Source organism: Perissodus microlepis, chromosome 1, assembly GCF_051167445.1.
Source record: "Perissodus microlepis isolate ML-2025 ecotype Zambia chromosome 1, ASM5116744v1, whole genome shotgun sequence".
Lineage (NCBI taxonomy): Eukaryota > Metazoa > Chordata > Actinopteri > Cichliformes > Cichlidae > Perissodus > Perissodus microlepis.
Genome location: NC_140461.1, coordinates 32266126 through 32294120, shown reverse-complemented (window position 1 = coordinate 32294120; position 27995 = coordinate 32266126). Strand labels below are relative to the sequence as shown.

The window sequence follows — 27995 nt, the reverse complement described above, 5'->3', positions numbered from 1 at the left end:
CAAAACAAAAAAGGCTATTCCATGAGTTCCAGTATTAATGATACAGAATACTGAGTTCTAAATTATATATGTGAGTATTTAGCATAAATGGATTTCAAATAGTAATCTTTCTGTGATGCTAATTCACACTTTCTTTCCAGTGTTTTTCCAAGGGCCTTTAATTTGAAAATTAACTGTCTGTTTTAATCAGTGTGGCTGTGCGTGTGTATAAGCAAATGATATGAGTGTGGACTTTGTTTTTTATGGCTTTCAGTGAAAAATGGAAAATGGAAACAATACAAATCTGGACAAATGATTATACTCTGACTAACCAAAGCCAGGTCTTAAACTATATCTGTCTACAGTAAATAAAAATATGACATTCTTTTAAAAATTCCCCTCTGGATCCAAAAACAATGTGCATAATTATGAAGCAGTTACCTAGTTTTGACAACACACAGTCGTTGAGCATATGCCCCCTCGTGTACTTGCACAGTGCTGCTCTTTTTTTGGAGGAGTCTGCTTCTCTCAGCCACCAGTCACTTCTAATATTGGGTTGTTTAAGTGAGATGTCAGAGAGGGAATCTTTTGGTGTAACTTTGACCAGATCTTTAACCTGAGAGGCGGGCAGAGGGCAACCCTCCCAGCAGCTGTCACGTCTTATTACCTACAGCGCACCAGGCTATAGTGTTGAGCTCTCCTTGTGTTTATACACCAGTAAATATGTGTGTGGTTTAAAGTCCTGGGCAAGGTGTGTACTTTCACAACAGGGCTGGAGCAGTGCAAACATGACCGTTGTTCAAATACTAAATAAATTTTTTTTAATACCGTTTTTCTTGTTACAGCATGTTAACTATTAACCTTAAGCACGGTGGGATTAGTGGCATTTCAGCATACTGAAGTCAACAATGCTATAAAAAAATCATCATAGGCAAGATGTCACTTCACAGTGTAACTGTGTCAGGCAGATAGATCCACTGCAGATGGCAACACCCCGACAAGAGCTGCAGTTTAGCCATCTACAATTTGGCTAAACATTACAATTTTTCCCTAGTCAAACTCACTCGAATCCTTACACATGCCCATTTTTCCTGGTTCTAACACATCAACTCTGAGGACTAAATGTTCACGTGATTCCTAAAATATCCCACCCACTAAAAGGAGCCAAGAGATAATTAGTTATTCAGTTCCCGTCAGTGGTCCTAACGGTATGCCTGATTGGTGTAATGTATTATGGAACGATCTGGAGGCCTAACAAATTGAACACAATATTTTTCATGATATTTCTTCATCCAAGCCATCCTGCTAAAAAGGTTCACACGCCTTTGTTAATATGATTTCTATAGAAGCTTAAAATATGACAAAATTGCTGTATCTCGGTTTTAGTACATACATGAACAGTGGATTGCCCTGCCCTGTCACTGGCACTCTTATATGGAGCAAAACTGTTTGCACTTTGCGCTTCCCCTTAATCACAGGCTTAATCTGCAACACTATCAGGCTGAACAAGACAAAGCCCAGCAGATTTCAGAAAGTGTGGATATTGACTTATTTTGATCATATTACCCTACACCAACAAGTCATGCATGGAGCTGCACTGATACATTGACATGCAAGAAACAAAATCCAAGTTTATAGTCAAGCAAGAGCTGCAAGATGAAGCACTGTATATTTGCCACTTACTTCTATTACAAGCCACTTTTCTGACACATGCACTACACAGGCAAGTTAGTTTTGGATCCCCAGCATTTTCACTCAGATTACTTGCACATATAGGTGACGCAGCGGTTGCTAAGGAAGTAGAGCTGCTGCTCAGTCCCCGGCTCCCCCACACGCAGGGCCTCAGGTTCTTTTCTAAAGATATGTTTCTCTTTTTTCAAGAAATATTGCCAACTGTAATTATCGTCATGTACTGGTAAATCATTTGAGTTGTCACATAGTGTGTACCTCCTCGAGTCAACTGTATATCACTGCTGGACTTGGGAAGATATTTAGGTTGTTAATTTTTACAGTGCAGTGCTCACACCATAAATAATGGATCAGAGAGATGTACTCTCCCAGGAAGGTGCAAAGACCTAACACCTCTGGGGTGAGCCTCTGTATGCATGCTGCACACGAGAGACAAAGTGTGAATGAGCAAGGAGAAGAAATAGAAAGGGGGCAAAAAAAAAAAGTGCGCTACTGGAAACAACTCTGCAGCCAAATGGTGTGATTTCTAAGAGACTTTGATCCCTGCTGCGGCAGACAAGCTGGAGATGTGTTTGGCTGTCTAATGTGGGCATCCGCTGACCCAGCTCTGCTGTCGCGGCAGTGGTTTTGTTCTGATTGGCTGAACCGCTGCAGATCAAAGAACAGGCAGAACATCAAATGACACAAAATGAGCTGAAGTTTCAGGTTCGCGCTTGTTGCCAGGAAAATGTTTTGACTGACAGTGATGTTGCTGCATGTGTTCGTGTCCTCAGATATTGACGAGTGTGCAGAGGGCCTGATTGAGTGCCACAACCACTCCCGCTGTGTCAACCTGCCTGGCTGGTACCACTGTGAATGCAGAAGTGGTTTCCATGACAATGGATCCTACCTGCTCGACGGGAGCTCCTGCATCGGTGAGCATACACTGAATTGAAACTTATCACTACTGGAAACATCACCTCCTCAGCTTCTGTGTGCCTGCCACCTAGCAGCTGTAGACTCGTCTCTTTTTCTCTGTCTAATTATACTGTTACTGTCTATCTTCCATCTCTAAACCTAAGCACAGAATGCGATGTTGTGTATTGGTTTAGCACATTTGTGTTTGATTTAACATGTCCTCTATGGGACAACCAGTCTAATTAAAGGTCTTGTCACCTTTAGAGCTCGAGATCCGACCGCTTGGTGTAAGCTATTCATAGGAACACATGTCGGCCTTGTGCCATTGTTATAGTTTTTGTGTTGGGGGAATTTCGCCAGCCAATAACAAGGAACATTATTGGCATTTTTTTGTGCTATTTGCTTTTCCCATGGCTGAACAAAAACAAAAGTTTATTTTTCCTAAATTTTGAGTGGTCGGGTGTGACTCACACTTTGGTTACATAGGTTACTGTGAGGCTATTTCATGTAGAAGGTTGCTTTGAGCTAGTGTTTAGCAGATTTACACTACATTGCCAAAAGTATTTGCTCATCTGCCTTCATATGTATATGACTTGACTGACATTCCATTCTTAATCCATAGGGTTTAGGAGGTTTAGGAGTGTCTTTATGGGAATTTTTGACCGTTCTTCCAGAAGCAGATTTATGAGGTCAGTCACTGATGTTGGATGAGAAAGCCTGGCTCACAGTCTCTGCTTTAATTTATCCCAAAGGTTTTCTGTTGGGTTGAGGACAGGACTCTGTGCAGGCCAGTCAAGTTCTTCCACACCAAACTTGGTCATCTGTGTCTTTATGGAGCTTGCTTTGTGCACATGTTAGAACAGGACAGGGCCATCCCCAAACTGTTCCCACAAAGTGGGGAGCATGAAATTGTCAAAAATATCTTGGTATGCTGAAGCATTAAGAGTTCTTTTCACTGGGAGGGGCTGAGAACAACTACTTAAAAAAGAAACCTACCACAACCCCCCCCCAATCACCAAACTTTAGATTTTACACAGTGCAGTCAGATAAGTACCTCATCTATCAGATGAGGCATCCTATCACAATACCGCACTGGAATTGAGAGGGACCAATTCTTTCACACATGTTTTTAGAAGCAGTCTGCATGCCTAGTTGCTTAATTTTATACACCTGTGCCCATGGAAGTGACTGGAACACATAAATTCAATGATTTGGATGGCTGACTGAAGACTTTTGGCAATATAATGTAGCTAATGTTTAATTTGATTAAGATCACATTTGTTAATAGCAACAGAACTTGAGTAAACAGTAGCCGCTCGCTGATTCCCGATCCTGTGACATCAGTGCCTCATTTTATGTTTTATGAAGCTCAGATAAAAATTTCTCAAAAAATTCAAGCCATTGCTTTGCTTTTTTTTTTTTGCCCATGCACCATTGCAGAGTGTAATAGGTGTAGCGAACAGGATCGCTTGGCTGAGTGAAATGCTTTTGCCTTGATTTAACCTTTAAATCATATTGCAACATCAGCAGTCTGGTTTGAGTTATTTACTTGAAGAAGAGAGGCACGATTTCAGTAGATTCCCTTCCAAGAGAGTGGTTTCACTTCAACTCAGTTCTGAAGGAAAGCGATAAGAGAGATGTACCAGAAATGTCAGACTTTAACCAACAACAGCTTTGCATCACATTAACACACAGACTGAACACCCACCTCATATTGCCACACTACAAATGTTTTGCCATTATGATGTCATATTTGCTCATTCAATTAGTGATTAAATCTTTTCATGCACAGTGACTTACAGGTCAGCACAACCACCTACTGCAAATATAATTCATGCTGGTCTCCAAAATACAAATAAAAACTTGAAATATCTCAAATCCAGTTTTTCAGGTTTTTGCAGTTTTGTATACTTTTGCCAGGTATTTAGACAGTGGAGTGAAAGTGTTATTTCCCTCAGTGGTAATGTTAAAGGAAAAAATGACTACAGCTATCTGCTTGGTATCAAAAATACAGCCCATATAATCTTGCAGCTCTGAAATGATGGTGGCTTGGTTCTACGTGGATATTGGCAGCTGCAGAGAGCTTACATCAGCTGCTGTGGATCGTGATGGTTGTTGTGAATAAAGCATCAGGAACTGCTGTAGAAAATCCTTCTTGCAATATAATCCACTTCTCCACTCTGGTTTTTAATTTCAACACATTCCACAAAGCTCCTTCCCTAAGTGCACTGCTTTTTTTGGTGTCATAATTTTTCTTGTACTTCTTGTACTTTCTTGTAAGTAGTACTTATTTGATCAAGTGTCTAGTGGCACAACAAGAAAACACTGCGTAATGAGATGTCTTTATGATAATAAGATGCATAAATATGGTTGATTACCTTCATCTAATGGTCTTTAGTTACTCTGATGTGCACATTCAGTCATGAGTCTTCAAGCAAGTCTAACTGGATGTTAACTTTCTTGTGTTCTGAGGCTTTATGACTGGGAATTTGGTGTATGCAGTGGTGTGATTAGTGAAAGCACTTGTGTTGCTTTCTAGGCTTCATAAATGTGGATGGTACATGTTGGATGCATTTGAGTGCATGTTGGAGAGATAGTATATCCACCACCTTTTCTCCGCCCAATTTACAGTATTAGGCTGGAAGCCGGCAGGGGAAATAAGTACAAATGACATTTTAACAGGATTTTCCCCCTTCCACAATATCCCTCCAACAGCCCTTCATGAGTCAACCGAACATAAAGTAGCATTTTGTAATAAGAAAGCCAGCTCGAAGCAGGGAGCAGCAGTACTAGTCAGTTAACCATGTCGTTGGCTCTGTGTTTGCCAAGAGCGTGTCACCACCGCACAGGGTGTTTCACCCTGTGCAAGTTACTCCTCGTCATTATTTTTTTTACAGAATATCCAACAGATTATCAATAAAGGTTTGTGGGAGCAAAAGTGTGGAGATGGAAAACTTCAAAGACTTTTGATGAACCAGCACCCTCCCTAAATGAAAATCTATGAGATATGATTGCTCTCATATTTTCGTACACAGAACTGCTTTTATGTGGATAGCTTCACATTCACTTGTTTTTTGTTTTTCTTTTCACTAGCCACTGAGATCTATGCATAAAATGCCAAATCCCGTCCTTTTACTGATATTGGGTTAAGGAGGTGGGAGTAGGACTCAGAAAAAAGGAACACTTGGAAAACACTTCAGAGCTCAATGGGGGGAACAAACACTCATGATATCTAAACTGACATGGATTGAGTAATGTGATAGGAACAAAAGGATGCTACATTGTTTGATGGAAATGGAAATGATCAACAGAGGGTGGAATTCAAAGACACCCCAAAAATCAAAATGAAAAAATGGTGCAACCCTTTCATGTCTGTCACATGTGCTCAGGGTGAACCTGCTCTCATCTGTGAGAAACACAGGTCGCCAGCGGTGGACCTGTGCTAATTCTGATATTCTACGGTTATGTGGTGGCAAAAATAACTCAAGTGGTAATCAGTCAGAAATATTCTGTGTTTTGGCAAAAAAGGAAATTAGGGAATTATACAGTGTTGGTGGATGTGTGCCCTGTGAAAATGGCTTGTATGAAAAGGACGTGTCACTTTTTTTATTTTTATAAATAAGTGTTTTTTTGTAACATTGGCATTAATTTCTGTTTTTGAACGTAGAGCAAATGACTCAGCTGCTCTGAGGGCATCCTGCTGTGTGACACATGGATCTACAAGAGTGTTTTATTTGTGAAGCCACTAAGTGCACTCTGCCTCAGTTTGGGCGTGAGAGGGCCATTAATCAGCTGTCACACAGGCGCTTCAAACACATCCGCTCTCTGTGTCATATTGTGTTTTCTCACGATAGATTTCACTGCATTCTTAGTTCTGTGTGTTGGCTTGGCTACACCACGTCGCGATGCCCCAGGCAAAACACTGTATAGTGTTGCATTGTGCCACGCAACTCTGCTGTGGTGAGGCTGTGACTGAAAGCTGCATGGGCTGCGTTTTGACAGTCGTTCATTACGCCTAATGCTTTAGGGGGAGACAGGTGGCTTTAATAAACAGATTGTGAATAAAGATGAGGATAATACCGCATAAACTCGCACTGTCTCCCTGCAAGACAGGGTTTCTGCATCATTTTCCCTCTCTCTGTGGTGTACGTGACCTTTTCCATGTGGACTGCCTGGAGACATACCAAAGAAAAATAGTGTAAATACTAAAATACCCAAGCTTTCTGATGCTCTATAATTACCAGCATCTGTCAGAGGGATTTAGTAATTTGTGCGCTTGTTGTAAATGTGTGTTATCATGTACATACGCAGGATTAGTGCTTTCATGTGTAACAGCACATTTAACTGCGAGTGTAAGTTCTACATGTGATTGGCTGTGCTCAGATGGTTACTCTAAAGGGCTTTTTGTATTTAGTTGTCTTTCGTAGGCCACATGTGAGAGCAGGCTTCATCTGTGAGCAGCAGCTTGTGGCTGAATGTGGCGAATGTAGCATGAAGAGCATTAATCCTCCACCAGCAGAGGTACAGTGTGTCTGACTGGCTGATGGGGATTTCATTTAGCGTATGCAAATAGTCTGTTGCTGGCACAATAAATTCCCGACTGCGCCGCTTTCTGATCTCTATCTCTCTGTATCGTGCAAACTTGATACTGCAACCAATTAGAGCGCTATACATTAAGCAGTGTCACCACTGTTGGGGATGATTTGGCAACAGGCACTGGCCAAGATTCATGTATCCACACAAAGCAGGTCTGCCCGCTGGGTACCACTCATCATTTTCCACCAGCAGTAACATAAATATATGTTGCATGGTGTTAACAGTCTGAGCAACTTGTGCCAGAGGTGCTAAAAATGTCAGTGTAACACTCCAAAGGTACAAGTCATGTGTTTTTGTTGCTTTAGTGTGTCCTTTGATAACATTACACTCTTATAGCAAGTTAATATTAGCTTGTAAGCACTGATTGAGGTAGCAATAAATCGCCTTACATTTGTTTGGCTGTGTTTTTCACTCACAATTCATAAAGCAGTACAAACTTTGCAGCTGCCCCTGATCAGCTGTGTTATTTAAGATGCACTCTGGCACTCACTACAAACACCTTTTCAATTCAATTCAATGTAATTTTATTCATAGAATGCCAAATTACAGCAACAGTTGCCTCAAGGTGCATTATACTGTAAAGACCCTACAATAATACAGAAAAACCCCAACAATCAGAAAATCCCCTATGAGCAAGCCCTTGCAAACAGTGGGAAGGAAAAACTCCCTTTTAACAGGAAGAAACCTCTGGCAGAACCTCGCTTAGGACCATTTGTAGGCAAGGAGAGAGAGAGACACTTTACCATCTAACTGTACTTTTGTGAGTATGCACAAAGCTATAGCTCAATAAAGGGATCTTTACTGTAGTCAGCTTCTTAATATCTGTGCTTTAAAAACTCCCCATTCATCTGTGTCTTGGTGTTATCAAAGGCATGTCTAAAACTGTGCACATGCCTTCTTGTTTGAACCATGTCTGTTATTGATTTGGGGAAAATGGGAATAGTTAAAGGCCTCATTAAGACATGGCTCTAGTGAGCCACGTGAAATATTCACGTGGCGACATTTTCTTTCTTACATTTTCTGTACATGTAATTCCTATGAAGCAAAAGAAAAACTTGAGATTTTCTAAATGCTTAGTTTTACACAGTTTTTTCTACTCTTGTGATGTCAGTGGGGGCAAATATTGCTATGATGGTCATCTCAAGCACACAGTTCTGGATATGGAATAGAAACCACCTTTCTTTTTGTGAGGAAAAGTCATAGTCAGAGGGTTACTATCGAGACAGAACAAAAAAAATGGTTTTATAGACCAGAAAATAGTTAAAGTAAAGCAAGTAAGATGTAAGAATTTGTACATTAAGTGGACTGGTACTTATAGAAATGTTTGTTCTACTGTAGTTGAGCATTTAAACCACTTTTTTACTACAAGCCGCATTCATACAGTACTTTGGTCTAGGCTTTTAAGTATTTTCTGATTATCACACTCAGGCACAATTTGGGGTTTGGGATCTCACTCAAGGACACTGAAGTTCAAATTGCTGCCCTTCCAATTGGTAGACAGCCTGCTCTACCTTCTGAGCCACAGCCATCACATAGTGAAATGTTGGATGTTGTGTATGATAACACCACTGATGCGTCAATTGGATTTGAGGCCAGAGTACCCCACTCTAAAGATGTGTTAGTTGTTAGTTTTATGCCAGATGTGACAGGAGCCAAACTTTACAAAAAGTTCCAAAAACCTTTATTTGGAACTAGTATTTGGGAATCAAGGTGTGTTTTTTTTTAGCAAATAGGAGACAAGCTTTTGTGCTCTTTTTGGTCAGCAGGGGTTTTTACTCTCCCAGGGGTGCCGTTTTTGCCCAGTCTCTTTCTTGTGGCTTTTTTTTTTTTTCAGATAGGTTCCAGGTGTGTTTGGATAGCTTTTTTCTCTCAAAAAAGAAAATAATCATTTAAAAACTGTTTTTTGTGTTTACCTGTGTTATCTTTGTCTAATATTACAATACGTTTGATGATCTGAAACATACACAGGTGACAAAAGATAACAAAACAATAAAAAAAATAAGATCAGCAAAGGGGCAAGTACTTTTCACAGTACTGTATACAAATTAAAAAACAAAGCTGAGGTAGTGTTATCATGCAGAGCTCAGTCTGGCATGTCCAAAAATTATCTGATGGAAATGTGGACAGTAAGAATCAGCAAGGAAACATGGTGATGTGGAAATCAGTCTTCTTAACCGTGCTGACGGTCATCACTCACCTTGAGTCGAATGTAAATTGACCTGTTGACTATTTTCCTCCCAGTGGGAGTACAATGCTTCAGTATACAGTAAATCAGGAATTTAACTATTTATAATGTAGTTTCAATTTTTCTGCTTTTGCAATTTGTTCATGTAACACTGCTAGCATGCGGCCAGTACCGAATGAATGTGATTGATGACTTCAGGCAGCAGGCGCTAGCAGGGAAGAGGAAAAAAACAAACTGCTGTTAAAAGAAAATTGTTTTTTTCCTTTTTTCTCCGATTACTTCACATTTAGTGGGGATAGAGTTAAATTATAGGGCTTGGTAATAGTTATGGACAGACATTTGACACTTTCCTTCCTGTGCCATGCTGATAAAGAAAAGCAGAGAAAAATGCCATCCGCTCTCTCTGTTATGATTAGTTTGTTTGATCTCTAGTGGGTAAAAGTGGGAAAGAAGCTGACTGAGCAGATCCTTTGATGATTCGGCCAATTCGGCTAAGAGAATATAAACGAAGTGGCTAAAGCTATGATTCCAGTATGTATGCAAAGTATAATCTGCCTGATGCCAGCACTCTGGCTGCTCCTCCCTAACTGACCACAACAACTTGTCAATTCAGTTGCTGCCACTAAAATAACTAAATGCTGTAATTTGACGGAGTGACTGCACTTGGGAGTTAAAATAAAGATTTGTAAACATCATAAATGTCACATTAGATATTTTCCAGAATCCACAATAATGTGCGGGGAAAAAAATCGAACGTGCATGTACACCACATCCCCCACACGGTAAACATTCCCATGTGTAGATGTGCAAAATAGTGCATTTTGTGTTGTAATACATGTGCTTCATTTGGTATCAAGGACCGGATAAAAGAACACGATTGTTCTTCGGGGGGGAAAAAAGGTTAATCTTGAACATAATCCATTCATTGTAATTAATTTGTACTTGTGCTTCTACTAACAGGTGTCAGGCACGAAGAAAGGCTGCAAATTTATAATTTAGACAAGCAAAGTAGTAGAGTTTGCACAGTGCATTTTGATTAGAAGCAAAATATGCCCTTTGTCATGTATCTTAAAAATAATTAGAGAGCAAAGTAATATTGTTTTTGTATGCAGATGGTCCTGTTAGAAAAGTCAAAGAAAAAGGAATATTACACCATCCCACGAGAGGAGTGTGATAGTCTAAAATAAAGAGAATCAGAATTATAAAGATTAATGTGTGAGGGGGGAAAAAAACTTGGATATTCGCTAGCATACTTTGAAATCAGATTTATCAACAAGATAATCCCTGTGATTTTAGACCAAGTTTACCTCATTATCATTACCGTTGAGAGTTCAGACAGAGAACTGCCTTTAATTGCACTTTCAGAGAAATAAATATAATAAATGAATGAGGTGGTGGCATTTGTGTATTGGGAACTTCACTGGTTTCATTACCCAAACTGTTGCGCCTTCTCACAAACATCGTCATATTTAGATCTGTGGTGTGATGAGGTCCATCCTTGCAAAGTGAAACACGAACAAAAACGTCTGAAGTTGGTAAATTCAGTCAAACACACCCCGTCCCTAACTGGTTTTATGACTTTATGATCTCAGTTTCTTTCTCTTCCATTGATCTTTTATTGACCCGTACTGTTAGTCACACAATTACATTTACAGAACTAACTTTAAACAGAAGACCGGCATTTATTTACTATGGATTACTCTCTGTTTTCCAGACATTGACGAGTGCAGTTTGCAGACACACACCTGCTGGAATGACAGTGTGTGTGTGAACCTCCCAGGAGGCTATGACTGTGTGTGCACATCTGGTCCAGGCTGCAGTGGTGACTGCCCACAGGAAGAAGGAATGAGGCGCAATGGAGACGATTGGAAACCCAGCTTTGATCGCTGTGCTGTATGCTCCTGCAAGGTATAGAACATGATCACGTGCATACACATGTATAGCAATAAGCGATACTGTTGTTAACAGTGGATTTTTTTTTTTTGAACTTCAACCAGGAACTGAAAGTGATCCATAATCTTGTCTCTGACCTCCCATGAATGAGTTTTTATTATGACCAGGTGCATTTTGGGTGGATCATAGCTTTTTGGTCATCCAAGGACAGTAAAAAAATATATATAAAACCATGTGAGCACCAGTCAATAGTTTGACATTCAATTCAATGCAGTTCAATTTTTATTTATACAGTGCCAAATCCTTACACCTCAAGGAGCTTTATATTGGAAGGTAAAAACCCTATAATAATAGAGAAAGGACTCCCAGACTAGATTGATTTTAAATTTGATTCTGGATTTAATAGGTAGCTGATGAAGAGAGGCTAATATGGGAGAAATATGCCCTCTCTTTCTAGTCCCTGTCAGTACTCTCACTGCTGCAGTTTGGAACTGAAGGCTTTATAGGACACTTTAAAGATAATAATAATAATAATAATAATAATAATGAATTACAGCAGTTCAGCCTAGATGTGATAAATGCATGAACTAGTTTTCAGCATCACTCTGAGACAGGATGTTTCTAATTTTTTTATGTTTTTATGTATATAAGACATTCCTTCTGTTTAGCTAATTGGTGTGTGTCATCTGGATTCATGGATAGATAAAGCTGGGTATCATCTGCATGCCAGTGAAAATGTATGCTGTGCCTTTCAGTAATACTGCCTAGGGAAACATGTATAATGTAAATATTATTGGTCCCAGCACCACCCTGTGGAATTCCACAATTACTAATCGATTAATACAAAATTACACTTATCATCAGATACTTATCAAATCATTGACATGACAGTCATTTTACATGAAATTTCATCAATTTAATAAATTGTAATTCTATAAAATACATTTGATATTCCAGAAAATACAGGAGCACTGGAAATGCAGCTGGCTTTATAAACGTGGGAGCAATACAATACTGAAAATACAGTCACAACATGAGTAACATGTGCACTGGCTGTTCAGTGAACTCGAACAGTAAACGCTGAAAGTGGAGTTGGGTTAGTAGGGAACGCAGAAAAATCTCCTCTTCCATTAGTTTAACCTCTTTCTTAATTTCAGTGAATTAGTTTTGCAATTTTTGCTGGCCTGATCCTATCGCACAGTTTCCTGTGCTTCCATTGTTTTTACTCTGAATATTTCTACCACAACTGTGCTCCTCAGGTGAGAGTTAACAAAGAGAAGAGCAGAAGCCAGTCTCATTAATGCATGCTGGCTTTGTCTCTGCATTCAGACATGACAGCTAAACTTTTTCAGCTTCTCTCTCTCACTCTTTACAACAATGCAGCTGGAGATCCATAATCTTGTCTCTGACCTCCTGGAGAAATTTTACTGTATCTGAGGTTCAATGAATGATAAAAACTTTGCCAGCAGAGGCCAGACAGATCAATAACAGAGGCTTGCAATATCAGGATCAAGTCTGTTACTGTTACTCATCTGGATCTATAAACAAGGTTCATTATTTTACAACAGTAGGCAAGGCATATATTAATTATATCTCTATGCTTAATTCCTCTATTCCACACTATAACCTGCTCTGTTTAACAGCATGCAGAGCAGTAGTTTGACAGCAGCAGTCTGTGTTTTATAGGCTTGTAGGACAGGAAGTAGCCAGGAGTTCCTGTGCCAAAGTTGCATCCTGCTGATTCCAGCAGTAATCATTCACTGTCTGAAAGAACCTTTATTTGTAACAAAACAACAATATACTTAAGTAAAAGCTGAGATCTGGGAACAAAGCTACATTGTTACCGGCAGTTTGTCGAAATCCCCAAAACAACTCCATTGGAATCATATCAAAGATTAGCAAAGCTGTAAAGGTGGAGATATCAGCAATAAACTTAGTGGCTACAGTGTTATAACAACTGATAAGAAGGATGGGCAAAACTATAAAAATAAGACTTAAAAATTCTCTTTAACATCCACACATTGTGCCTTCTACACATCTCAAAACCTTTTAGTAGTAGTATTTAGCACACATAGCAATTAAGTGTGTAGATTAATTTGGCTAATATATGCCAAGTTATGACACAAACACAAAGTATGAAACATTTCTGACCGTTCATACAAAAAAAATCCCCACGCTCTTCTCCCATCTGTTTATGATTGGCCTGCATTACAGTGTGACAAATATTTTTGGCATCTTAATGACTCTTTTATGTGCTCAGGAGCCAGAATGAGATGGTGCACTGTTGCAGCAGGAAAGTGGGATATTGATCAGATGTTTCTTTTTGAAGAAAGCATCGGAGTGTGAGATTAATCTAAATCAGACAGAGAGTTATTTGGCCTGAAATACCAGCTAAGAGCAGTTGTTTCAACGATGCTTTATCGGCTTATATATTTTAAAGTTTGCCACTAGGATATCAAATTTCTGCCCCGTTAAAAACTTTGGGTAAACTTTCTCTGGTACTTATAAGTTATGATGTTTCATTACGTTTCAAATTAGCGTCAAGTTGGAAATTAGCTAAATGTTTGTGATAATGCAGCCAGTGTTGGGATTAATGCGTTACAAGGGATTACGTTACTGTAATCACATTATAATTTGCATTGCAAGGGTTCTTCAGTTATGTGCACACGCAGGGGATAGAAAGAAAATTAAACATCAGGCAAATATGTTTTTTTTTCCTTCTGTTGCAATCAACTGATTTCAGTTCGTGTTTGGAGGAAGAAAATGGTTGAGTGGGCCATGGGATTGCCAGCTTTTCAGCTGCCAGTTTTACAACATTAAATAGCTCCATGCCACGGGACTGTGTGCCAAGGTTCTCACAATCGGCCCCTTGTGTTGCAGAATTCCAACCAGAGGGGCCAAAGAAAATGTTGTCATCCTTGTCCGAAATGAGATGTTCTGATGCTCCCTCAGAGAATTCACGGTGTGGCTCATTGTTAGCCTTGGGGGAAAAGGACAACATAGCTTTCGCAGCTGACCTCGGCATCGTCCACCAGCAGGAGGACAATGTCCTGGTGCCTTGCGTGGCCAACTCAATGTGCTCCATTGGTGCAACGACTGGAGACAGCATTGAGTTCTTCTTCGACAGGCTAGCCTGGTGGGCTAGCCTTTGACAAAGGCTTTTCAGGGTAAAGCGAGCGCAGTGTTCGCATGAACCCGGTGTGGAAATAGCCGCTTAGGCGTGTTGCACATCACACAAGCGTCATGTGTATCTGAACCTGAGATTTTTCTACCGCAGGGGTGGAATGCTGGGCAGCTGGGCAGCAGTCTGCCATGTTAGGGAAGCTTGGTATAGCTGGCTTGGAATGGTGAGACAGCTAACGAATGTTTGAAAGAGAACTACCTGATTAATGCTAACACAACTGCAGGTCTTTGCAAGTATCTGCACAGACAGCATGCTAACAGAAAGCTAGCCAAGAACCCAGAGTGCATGCCAACCCCAGCCCAGCGGCCAGAACCTGAACTTCAACAAGTAGCAAAAGCAGTGATGAACTGTCAGGACTGAAGCCTCTGTTTTTACCTGTTTATGTTTCTGAAATGAAATCACTCTGGTGATCATTTTGAAGTCTCTTTGTCTGGTAGCGATTAACTGTGATAAACCATCAAATTAACAAATCTTACATTCAGAGCCAGAAAACCAAACCAAAACCAAATGCTTGCAATTGTGCAATCAGCAGCTGCAAATGTGAAAGAATTCAACGCCACAGGTACGTTGGTTTTTATTCCAGCTGTTGAAGGGGTGTTGAAGGGAAGTTTGATATGGGATGCTCACTGAATGTAAGCAAGCAGTGATCTGGTGTCTTGGGACCAGCAATGAAAATTGCTTGTGACTGTAGGGGAGCCACAAAGTTAGTGTAGTCGGTGAAAAGAGAGGGAAATTAAAGATGAACATATCAGAAATAACAGACTGAAAAAGCCACAAATTAGAAAGATGGTAAATGGACTGGTTCTTTTATAGTGCTTTTCCACTCTTCTGAGCACTCAAAGCGCTTTACACAACTTGTGCATTCACACCCATTCACGCAAGCACATTTTCTTAGTGCTTTCTAACTAACATTTGCACCCACATTCATACTCCGATGGATGCATCGGAGAGCAATTTGAGGTTAGTATCTTGCCCAAGAATATTTGGCATGCAGACTAGGGGAAGCCAGGAATCGAACCACCAACCTTCTAATCAGTAGATGACCTGCTCTTCCGCCTGAGCGACAGCCAAAGATGGCAGCAAGGAATACATTTGTGCAAACACACTGCCATGTGAAATGAAAGTGAGACTTAAAATCAAAGATCTTCCTTATTCAGCGTCATCCAGATTGAAAAACCAAAATGAAAAAATGAAACAGAAAATCAAGTTAAGTAAAAAAATAAATAACATTTTAGAGTTCTATAAAAGTTCTACAAAGATCAACAAGCTCCCTAAGTGAATTAATTTGAGAAAATTCAAACAATATTCTGTACGACTATGTTGTACATATCATACCTCCTTAAAAGAAAGACTGCTGTCTGCAGTCATCAAATTTATCAAACAGTTATTATTGAAAAAAGCAGTAAAGTTGTTTTGATTGGCACAAATGCATGTCATTGGCATTCAGACGTGGTCGTATTCCTTGTACTAAAAAGAGCAGCCTGCATTCATATTTTCTGCCAGCGTGATACAATTGGCAGTAATTTCCCCAGCAAGTCCAGGGTTGTAACTGTAAAGACCAAGGCCATCAGTACCGGCACCCCGGGACTCACAAGTTACTGTAGCAGGACAATATGCATCGATAAAACATTGGCTCTGTATTGCCCTTTTAATGGTATGCAGAATGACTTTATGGCCCTCATACATTTTCTAACAGCCTTTTTATGTAACATTTTTACATCTCCATTACACTGCCGTCCTGGGGCCAGACAGTGCTGGCTGTGCTGAGTAAAATGGACCATAAAGTTTTCTCCAGGTACAGACAGGGAGCCAATGACACAGCGGCTGGAAAGGCAGATCAGTCGGATTCTTCTGCATTTCACTTTGCCACCCAACCCCTTCTAGTCTCATTTAGAGTGCTATTAAATTGCTTTTTTAAAATGGGAAAATGTAAAATTTGTTACAAGAAAATGAAATCACCCATAGGTATGTTTCTACATCTTTAGTGTCTTTTAGCCATTTAGTGTTCTCTTGATGCTTATATTAGATTAAAAAAACTTAGTTTAAGAAAAAGAAAGACAAACATCACCAGAGGATTTTATTATAGATGTTTTCAATTATTAATCAAAGTGTTAAAAAGGCTCTTTGTTATGCTCTTTGTTCTTCAGGCTCTTTGTTATGACACACACTATTGAGCTCTGGTGCGTCCCACTTCTATCAATGACACTTGAGATGCTTTTATATCTTGACTAGAACACATCTGTGTCTAACTGAAATAACTGGACATAAATAGGAAATGTAAATCCCTGTCAGTGAAGTTACAAAGTTTTTGTCAGTTTAAGTCAGTATGAACCTCAAGCCATATGTCGAGTGAATCATCTACTGAGATGATGAAAGATTTAATATTTTCGACAGCCACCAACAGACTTTCTAGACCTGTCCACCTACAGGGTGGGCCATTTATATGGATACACTGTAATAAAATGGGAATGGTTGATGATATTAAAGTCCTGTTTGTGGCACATTAGTATATTGTTTTTCTTGTGACATTACCAATAAGTTTGATGTGTCACATGGCCCTCTTCCTATTGAAAAAACAAAAGTTGTATCCAAGATGGCCGACTTCTAAATGGCCACCATGGTCACCACCCATCTTGAGGAGTTTGCCCCCTCACATATACTAATGTGCCACAAACAGGACTTTAATATCACCAACCATTCCCATTTTATTACGGTATATCCATATAAATGGCCCACTCTGTATAACAGACAGGCAACCAAGAACCCACTGGTGACTTTGACTGAGAGCCAGAGTTCCTTTGTGAATGCGGGAGAACGTTAAAGAAGGACAGTGTGGCGACAATTCCCAACACCTGGAATGGAGCAATCCAGACACTGATCAACATCCAATCAATAGCATCCCTTCAATCAAACATGATGATGATGATGGTGGAAGCACCATGCTCTTGCGAGGCTTTGCTGAGATGGGTAATAAGATAAGTTAAAGAGATGCAGATGTAGACCATGGACGGTATAAAAGGTGAGCTTATCTACCATGACATCAACCACTGATTTCTAAAGTCTCGAACTCAAGCCTCAAGATTAGCATTTTCACCATCACCATTCTGGTTTCAACAAACTGGAGCTTGTCTGACTGTGAAACCCATTAGAAACTTGTGACTGACGAGTCCTAATTTTTTAACAGAGTTTCACCATGATCTATAAAAAAGAAGTCATTCTTTATTAAATAGAACCCGAAACAAGTGACTGAGCCATGAAGCTAGCAGGAAATTCTTTACAGAGATCAAGACAGATACTGTAGCAATTTTTCCATAGACTTTCCCATAGAAGTCTTTACAACTGCAGCTTTACCATCCGGTGGCCTTCAGAGAGAATGCAGGTTCAAGGCACTTTTGCATTATCCTCACTTTTCAAACCTGCTTTATATCATCCATGGTCCAGACCTGCTCTCAGTAGAGAATGCCCCCCACCCAGTTTGGTTGACTGTCAGCAAGACTTGTTGTGCTTAATAAGTTACTAATTTTAGGCCAGACATATTTATATAAATCAGATATTAAATTTTAATTTAGAAAAAATAAACAACGTGCTTTAAAAGCCTGCTTGGTGTTCATGTTATTGTTTTGCAAATTGATGAGAGAGAGTGGGAGACATATGAAAAGGAGAAAGTCAGAAAATGCATTGTTTGTAAGGCTGTGCCTTGGTATGGCGACTTCAGGGTGTTCCCATTTGTCAAAGACAATGACGGATCATTTACACAAAAGTAAAAATCTGCCTCAGGAAAGTGCTCAAACTGTGTTTGTTCACAGTAATATTTCATGTTTATAGACCCATTATTTCATTTTTATATAAATCACAGTGAGTTGGAAGCCCTTTGTTTTACTGAGGGACACCTTTATTGTGTATTGGGTATTGTATTTTACTACCCAGAATATACAGAGATGATAAGCTACGTACATTATTTATGCCAGTTTGCACCCCGATGTGTGTGACGTTTGTTGTTTAGGATGGGCAGACGTACTGCAGGCGGAGACCTTGTGACTGTGGAGACCCAGAAGAGGATCTGTTCTGCTGTCCTGGATGTGACAACAGGCCCAGCAGCCAGTGTCTGGATCAGAGCGGACGCACACTTTACCGCAGCGGAGCATCTTGGCTGTACGGCTGCCAGCAGTGCCGCTGCATGGTTTGTACACACACACACACATTCACACAGAAGCTATTGTCCATTTTAAATAAAAGCAGGCAAGAGCTTTGTTGGAAGACACAGATCACATCAAAAAGACAAAACCCTCCTCTCCAACATGAAGGTCAGAGCAGGGCTTTAATTTATACCACTCCCTGATCTGCTGGTTAACTGTGTATGTATGAGGGCTTAGAAAATTACCACCTCTCTAATTAGAGATGTGGCAACAGACCAGCGTGAGATCTGTAACTGGATTCTCTCTCTGTCTCACACACAAACACACACTAAAAAAAAGAAAAGAAAATTCACACATGCTATAGCAATTCTGGTGCTTTTTTTCATCACTGCCTGTGTCTCTGCAGGAAGGGGAGGTCGACTGCTGGCCTCTAGTTTGCCCCACGTTGATGTGCAAGTACACGGCAGTGGCAGAGGGCGAATGTTGCCCACGCTGCGTCACAGACCCCTGCCTGGCTGACAACCTGTCGTATGACATTCGGCAAACATGCAAGGACCCCGCAGGCATCGCCCGCCTCAGCGGAGACACATGGCATATGCCCAAATCACCCTGCACCACTTGCAAGTGCAAGGTAGGTCAATGCAGCATGAACAAACTAATTGTGTGGATTTTTTAACTCTTTTTGAGCTTCAAATTGCCAGTTTGTAAAGAGAATATTTCAATTTATTTCAACCTGTCAGCATTGCTATTATTAAGGCTATTGAGGGGTGATGGGGACTGCTAACTTTCTATGGCAGAGTTCCACAAAAACAGTGTACATCAGGGCAAGAAGCCCAAGCACGGTGTTGCTGTCTAGGAAAAGATCTGACATAAATCATTGTTTTCACATCTGACTGAGAGAAAACACAGAAATGAGCCAATTTCCCCAACTCCAAGACCAACAGTCAGTTCTCTGTGTTGTAATAAAAAGCCATTACAATGAGTAAAAAAGTAACTAACCAGAGGGGTTGTTCTGATTGGCAGGGTTAGGGGCGGCTCTGCAAGGCACAAACGTATGCCAGCTGGACACAACATAAACCAGTGTGATCGTAGCAGAGCCGCCATAATGGCAAACATGCTAGGCTGAAGTTACAGGAGATCGCTAACTTGAAAACACTTTCCCTAAACCTCTGTTTGATATTCTTCCGGGGTCTGCAAATGGGATATGACTTGTGGGTTTTAGATGTAAAAATGTCAGACTGTTCCAAAAGATCATAATTTTACCAGTAATGACAGCCATTACAGGCTGTTAGCAGAAAATTTTTGAGACTGAAAATGTGGCATAATCAATTTAGCTAATGTGTGCTAGAGGGCACACAGTGTCTATTTATATGTGTTCTAAGATGAATGCATAAAAGAAAAATGACTGTCAGAGATGATGTAAGGAGCATTTTCACCTTAAAAGAAGTGAACATGCAGATGACTGTGGCAGGAACGCGTCAGATCCACTCATTAGGTGAAGATAGGCTGCTGCCCCCTCACTTTAGCTTTTTTTTGTTTTGCTTGTTTTCTTTGCAGTCAGAATACATAAAAGAGCGAAATGAGCACATCAAATACATAGACCTAAAACTTAATCTACATTGTACTTTTCCATAGTTGTTACATAAACTGAATCAGTAGACTAGATACATATTTGCAGCAGTCTTTGCGTTGATGCGATTTTTGGACGTGGCCACATCGTGCCTGTGCTTTCTTGAATCACCAACCTAGTTTCACTCTGCAGCTCCGTGACACAATCTGAGACAATGTGCCACTGTTGGAGACAGTTTTTACGTCTGACCAGACAGGACCTCGTGTTCTTCACGGCCATAAATACAGAGGGCCCGTTACCCTTGATAAATATTTTTGAGATATTAACCTCAGAAAAACCTTTTCATAGCGACTGTTCACTCCAGATCACAGTCTGTATGACAGTGAGAGCTGCTGACTATCGAGCGGAACTGGAAACTTCTTTTGGGAAAGATATATTGTGCTTCAGTTTCTCAGATGTGCCACTGCTTACCACCACAAATTCATAATCCCTATGTACTAGAGTGAAAGAATAAATCTCATGATATCAGTCTGATATCTCAAACGTATAGTGGGATAGTGCTGAAACTGTATAACTAGGTACCACTGTAGTGACACTAGAGACATGAGGTTAACCACCCCAAATCCTTCTGTAAGTCAGGTGGATAAAAGTGATTTATGCTGTGAAGTGAGTTATTAGCTTTACCATGCACAGTGTGGAACTGTATATTACATTTCACCTTATTTAATGCTCTCTCTTCTTTCCTATCTTGTCATGCCTCTCTGTTCAGAATGGAAGCGTTTGCTGCTCGGTGGATCTCGACTGCCTTCAGAACAACTAAAGCCCTCCCTCCTCCTCCTCCACGTGCCGTCCTCTTCTTCTCCTTTCACTATGGGACTGCCACATCCCCTCAACCATCTGACGACCCTTCCCCTCAGACAGACAGACAGACTCTCGCATGCACATGTGCATGCCAGTGTGTGCACAAAAAAGAAAATTTGCAAACACACACTGGACAGACTGGGGTGTCACGGCTGTGCTTTTATGCTGTACCTCTGTCGACAAACAGCGACTGAGTGTGCGTGCGTGACTCAGGAGGAGACAGAGGCCCGAGTTGCTCTCACCACAGTCGCTGTGTTGTGTTTGTGTCTCTGTGTTCAATTCCATCCTTTCACGAAACGTCTTGAAACCTTTTTAAATGTGTCAAAACCGAAACCAGAGACAGACAGCCAGACGGATGCTGAGGGGCTCCGTCTGTCTACATTTGCCTAAACACGGGCTCTTTAATGCTTGGTCGCCTACAGGAAACTAAACATCCATTACTTTGGTAACCAAAAGGAATGCATCCACTTTACTGTGTTTTGTGTTACTGAATCAGGAGGTAGTTCAGTGTCATGTTATAATGTTATGATGAAGTGGGGTCAGTTTTCATTTCAGTACCAGATTTTTTGTGGGTAGCGTTTTTTTTCTGTCACTGATATTGTCCATATTGTGCTAAAAACTTAGCAATAGCTTTTGGATGTCCTGATTTGTGTGAAATCCAAATGAATTTACAACATGTTGACCTCACGTCCGGGTGTCAGCATGATTTCCATCACTGATATTTCCCAAATAGTTGTGGACTACATTCTTCTTTGACATTACAAGAGTCACATCTTGAACACATCGTAATATACGAACTTCCATCTTTACATTTTTTGAGTGGTTCTCTGGCAAAACAGGTAGAAGTATAAACCATGTCAGTGGTGCACATTAGCTTTGCATACATCGTTAATGTTTCATCAAAACATCTAGCTGGCCCTGGACCCAGAAACTGAAATCTGCAATATTTGAGAGTCTAGAGCAGACTGATAATTTGACAATCTAGAAACCTGTCAGCTAATCAGCTGACGTAGATTTGGGGCGTAACACCCAACAGATAAAACTTCCTGTGCCTATTTGCCAGACATCATTTATGAATACTTAAAATACGTTAAAAAAATCAATAAATAAATTTTCAGATGATAGCCAGTAATTCTGATTCTTAACTCAGATGCAAGTACAACCTACTACAAGCTGAAGCCAGAAAAACTGTTCCTTGCCTATGGACTCTGATAGGCAGGTATCTGTTTACAGAGATTATGTATTAATTTATTATTCTCTGACACCATCAGTCCCATTTTAAAGGATTTTCCAGAAATAGCCATGACATGCAGTGTACCACAATAACGTTGACTCGCTTTTGAGCGTGGCTGCTTGGAACAGGTATTTATTACTGCTGGTAGATGTAGCTGGAAAACAGTCCTGCTTTCAGTCATCAAACCCTATAAATGCCACATCTATATTAAACCGCATCCCTGAGGATCTGAACTGGGACAGACAACATGTCTGTCCTTCTGAGCCACTTCAGTTTTCTAACACTCCCTCAACCACAGCATCTCGTCTTCAAATGAGGATGACTGCCAGATGCCTACACTTAACAACGGCAGTCAGGGTATGAAAAGCATCTGAAAGGTGTGTGGCGATGCACAGTGGATTCCTGCAGGCCAGAATGAGTGCCAGCCATAGTCATTGATTAAATCTGAGCTCGTGGAGGGTTGGACTTCTGCAGCGTCTCTCCGGGCTCCTCGGCTCTGCACCATATGGCACACCCAGGGTGGCAGGGACACAAAAAGTGAGCGCTGGAGAGGGATGCGGATAATTAAAGCATTGTCACGCAGCCCTGGATTTGATTATGCCAGAAGGTCACCAAGTGTTGAATCTGTTTACAGACAGCCAGGATTATTAAGGCAGGAGAGTCTTTACTGCTACAGTTCACACGTTCATAGTTACGAGGATGCTCTAGTCTCCTGTTCCCCTACCCTGTCCCTCAGCCCTCATCCACATTTGTCTGCACTGTCCTTAAGCTTTTCTCAAGAATGTTAATGTTGACCCTCGAGTGTCACTGTCATCAGCCTATGTCGGTCAGTATCCTCCCCCCCGAGGAAATTTTCAACACTATTTTCTTTTCTTTTTTCTTTAAATGAGTACTAAAAGCAAATTAGGTTTCAAGGCCACGACTTATGCTGCAGTTATATAACATGATTGTTATATAACTGCAGAAATCTAATGTGACATGTTCACCCTCTGATCAAATAAGCAAAAAAATTGTTATTAGGTAATCCTTTGTTGCGCATCAACTTACCACTCAGTTAATTTTTGGCAGCTGTAATAATAACTGGGGTTTCTTTTCAAAGTTTCGACAGTTAGGGCCTTCTCTCTCGATTTCTCCTTCGTGTTTGAATCTTCTGCACTCAGTCAGTGCAGATATCAGGACTCATTTTCCTCCTTCAGAAGAATCCATTCGTCGTGTCAGGATGAAAAACAGCTTTCAGGTTGAGATAATCCTTCACAGTGGAAATGAAACTTTCATTTTTTTTAAATGTGAAGACATGGAAATCAGTTGGTGAGCTGCAAAAAATCTACTTGTATTTGCCAAGTTGGAGGTGTAAAGCCTAGTCCAAAATACATAACTTTTACTGCAGTTGTCTTATCAAGACAATAATCCATCGTCATGAGTAATCCGCTTGCTGTACCATATTTCTGTCATAGCGGCAAACAAGATGGTATCGAGGAGCAGCTTGTAAACAGGTCTGAGACTGAGATGAACAAAATCCAATGAGGCTACAGGGCACCAAGGTAAGAAATTGGAGAGGTACATAGTCTATAATAATGAAATTGGCTCTTGTACCCAAAGAAAACAGCCTTGTCATTTTCATTTGTACAACTTTAGGATAAGAGCAAATGACTGCAAGTGCTGCAAATGCAAGAGATCCTGGAAAAGGCTTCATTGCAATCCATAGGATCTAGGCAAGTTAAAAAAAAAAAAAAAAAAGTATTTTTCTGTAGAAATCCTAGACTATAAAGAATACCAGAGGGATTCAGTTTTATTTATATTGCTCCAAGTCACAACAAGGCACTTTATACTATAAGATAAAGACCCTACAATAATGCAGAGAAACCCCAACAATCAGGTGACCCCCAATGAGCAAACACTTGGCAACAGTGGGAAGGAAAAACACCCATAACAGCAATAAACCTCGAGAAGAACCAGGCTCAGGGAGAGGCAGCCATCTGCCCTGACCCCCAGAAGTCTAAACCTACTGCAGCATAACTAAGGGATGGTTCAGGGTCTAGGTCATTAGTTTTGTTGGTGAGTTCTTCCACCTTTGCCATCTTGGCTCTCTTTAAACTATCAGTGAGGAGTGGATCTGCCTGTAATCGAAAGATACTATACAATAAGTTCATATGGAATCTTTTCAGTGACAAGGTATTGTACCAAAACCCAGCAATTAAAACCATGAACTCATCAATAAAATGTTCACTGAGCTGAAGGCTGTTTTCAAAGAGATTTCTGTACAACCATCAGGCGTGTTGCAACAAGATGACCCACCCCTTGTTTGCCATTAAAAAAAGAATGCAGAAGCTGCAACCCATTTGCATAGCAATAGGACAACTCATGGTAAAATTGGGACATGTTACAATTGTTATAGTCTGCACTGGCTTTAATATATATATATTAAAAAAAACATTTTATGTAATTTAACTGGTATTTAAAACAGTTTTAGGTATGACCTCGCTTTTTGGAGTTGAGAGCAATTATTACAGCATGTCCTCCTTAGCCACGATGTCCTTGTATCACCTCTCCTTACACTCTAAACACTCTAATACCGAAATTGTCAACTGTGGACAAAGTACACATACAGAAGGGGGAAAAAAGATGATGTAAATGTTTTCTGTACACATCAAAAAAAAAAAAATCAAAGGAAACAAAAGCAGATAATTGTACAAAGGTTCAGATTGCTCTGTTGACTGATTTGATATGAACTACGTCTACTAAAAACCACTGTTTGCAAACTGTGTGTAAGCGCTTTTACATACTGACAATGTGATACAACTCTGCAGTTTTTTAAAAATTCCCATTGTGTTCATGAAAAATGTATTCATTTTAGTGGACTACGTTTCTTATCTTGTGGGATAGGCTCTGTTTTTGCTTGTAAATACTGTGTAAAGGGGAAGGTCAATGTAAAGAGAGTAAGACTATGAGGATAATTTTCACTACCACAGCTTCTTTGGAACTGAGCGTTGCAAGCTGAATATGAGAGAAGCAACATTTCTATTGTTTTTACTATTTATTTTTCTATTCTTGCTCTAACCTGTTTAGTATTGTATCCGTCATAGATTCATGTCTTTTCACTGTTTTAGGATAACAGAGTTTGGTTAGCCTGTGTGTATATATTCTGATCTCTAATCGGTGTCCCTTACTAAGAGTCGGCAGAGGTGGAAATCAGACTCGGAAATCAGAACCTGCAGAGATAAGCGTCTTTTCTAGGCGCCAGGACAGGCTGCTCACTGCATTCATGAGCTTTTTTTTTTCTCCAACATGTTTGTATGATCTGAAGTGAAACATGACTTCATGGGAATCAGACAACATAGAACTATGTACACATGTAAAGAAAATCGAAAATCTAGAAAATGTTCTTGTTTCAGTTTCTGCTAAAAAAAAGAAAGAAAGAAAGAAGGAAGGAAGGAATGTGGGGGGGGGCATTGTGTTTTATCCTTTTATGTCTGACTTTTTAAAAAAATAACACAAGTTTAGGACTTTCGAGCTCCTGATGTGCCACTTCATGTTTTATAGTGGACTATGGCAGAGGAATCCCCTGGTCTGTTCACTGCTTACTCTTCAGATCAGAGTGGCCAACCTAACTGTACTCAAAGGGTTAAGTGTCATTTGAAGACTGTGTTGTGATAAGAATTTGCTGTAAAAGAAAAAAAAATTCAGTTCGGTTAATAAACATTTTAGTTGTTTACATTATTACTTCTGAGTATTTGCTTATTACATTATTTAAAGTGTGATGATGGCCGACCGTTACAATCTCAGGTAGATGAGTCAAGTTTTTAAAAAATAAATATATATTTCATATTTGGGGCAATCGCGACAGATGGCCAAACAGCTCACCCGCCACGTCATTCACCGGCGCTGTAAATGAAAGCAAGATTTCAGAGCTTTCAAAAATGAAAGCAAACCCAGCATCAGGATACAGTCCTGTAAAAGTCTTTCATGTTTCTACTTTTATCAGCACTGCTGTTTTCTATTTCCTTCAGGAAAGGTATGAAAGGCTGCGTGGCAGTAAAGATAAGTACATCCTTTTGATGCTTTAATGGAGCGCTGCTGTGCCACTAGGAGCCGGTACAGCGATGCTTTTGAAGCAACGCTGTGGGGGGAAAAAAAAGTCTTAAAGTTGAACAACGTACCTAATGTTTTATATTTTTGCTACAACACCACAATCAATACAGAACACAGGCACAAGGTATACAAAGTGTACAAAATTCACAAAGTCCCTCAAAGGCAACTATTCCCCAAACACATTTCTTTCAACATAAAATACGGTTTTCTGCCACATTTTGGTTACTCTGCCAGTTTTAGAAAGAACCTGATTATTATCCTTCTTTTAAAGCCACCTTTGCTCCGTCTTAACATTTGAGGATTTGCCACCATATGCTGTTTTTACAGAGCCCTAGACTTAGACATCATTCAACAGAGGTGCTTAGGAGAATATTAATGTCTGATTTGGTTCTGTAACCTGCCAATTCCCAACTGCAAAGTCCAGGTGTCGCTGAAATTCACTATGTGGACACAGAGCTGCTAACTGTCTAGTGCATTCACTGCTAGCAACAGGATGTTTTGTGGGCAATCCATCTTGTACACTTTCAAAACACCATTTACATGAATGGGAACACCACTGAAAAATTCCATTTCTTTCTGTGTCAACTTTACAACAGAGTGTCGATTATGTGTTTCTATAGCATGGCTGAAAATTCCGTTCTCCTGTGTGTGTACAAAGGAAATATTTCTGACAGTATTTTCTATTCAGTTTCTTCCATTTATCCAATTGAGAAATTAAGACAAATGCTTCTCCCAGATCCTGTGTCTCTAAAATCCAGGTCCTTTGCTGGGGTTTTTTCCTGTGTCTTTTTTATGCTTGGATAGTTCATAGGTCAGTGTTAAGTGGCTTAACAAATAAAAAAAATGGTTTCTCCAGTAATGGTTGAGTACAAAGATTGCACTGAAAATGAGTGAAAAAGCAGTTAATGTAAATGGCCTGTATTTGTACAGGGAGTGCAGAATTATTAGGCAAGTTGTATTTTTGAGGAATAATTTTATTATTGAACAACAACCATGTTCTCAATGAACCCAAAAAACTCATTAATATCAAAGCTGAATGTTTTTGGAAGTAGTTTTTAGTTTGTTTTTAGTTTTAGCTATTTTAGGGGGATATCTGTGTGTGCAGGTGACTATTACTGTGCATAATTATTAGGCAACTTAACAAAAAACAAATATATACCCATTTCAATTATTTATTTTTACCAGTGAAACCAATATAACATCTCCACATTCACAAATATACATTTCTGACATTCAAAAACAAAACAAAAACAAATCAGCGACCAATATAGCCACCTTTCTTTGCAAGGACACTCAAAAGCCTGCCATCCATGGATTCTGTCAGTGTTTTGATCTGTTCACCATCAACATTGCATGCAGCAGCAACCACAGCCTCCCAGACACTGTTCAGAGAGGTGTACTGTTTTCCCTCCTTGTAAATCTCACATTTGATGATGGACCACAGGTTCTCATTGGGGTTCAGATCAGGTGAACAAGGTGGCCATGTCATTAGTTTTTCTTCTTTTATACCCTTTCTTGCCAGCCACGCTGTGGAGTACTTGGACACGTGTGATGGAGCATTGTCCTGCATGGAAATCATGTTTTTCTTGAAGGATGCAGACTTCTTCCTGTACCACTGCTTGAAGAAGGTGTCTTCCAGAAACTGGCAGTAGGACTGGGAGTTGAGCTTGACTCCATCCTCA

General features: G+C 40.1%; 1 protein-coding gene across 1 annotated transcript in view; it reads left to right on the top strand.

Annotated features, from left to right (window-relative positions):
- Positions 1-25941, top strand: part of LOC146394112 (protein kinase C-binding protein NELL1-like) — a 292613-nt gene extending 266672 nt beyond the window's left edge. Inside the window, exons 16-20 of the mRNA XM_084952387.1 lie at positions 2442-2582; positions 11061-11254; positions 18427-18603; positions 18966-19190; positions 20899-25941. Of these exons, the coding sequence (XP_084808513.1) occupies positions 2442-2582; positions 11061-11254; positions 18427-18603; positions 18966-19190; positions 20899-20949 (788 nt within the window). The 3' untranslated portion in view covers positions 20950-25941. The remainder of the gene's footprint in view (positions 1-2441; positions 2583-11060; positions 11255-18426; positions 18604-18965; positions 19191-20898) is intronic.
- The last annotated feature ends 2054 nt before the right edge of the window (positions 25942-27995 follow it).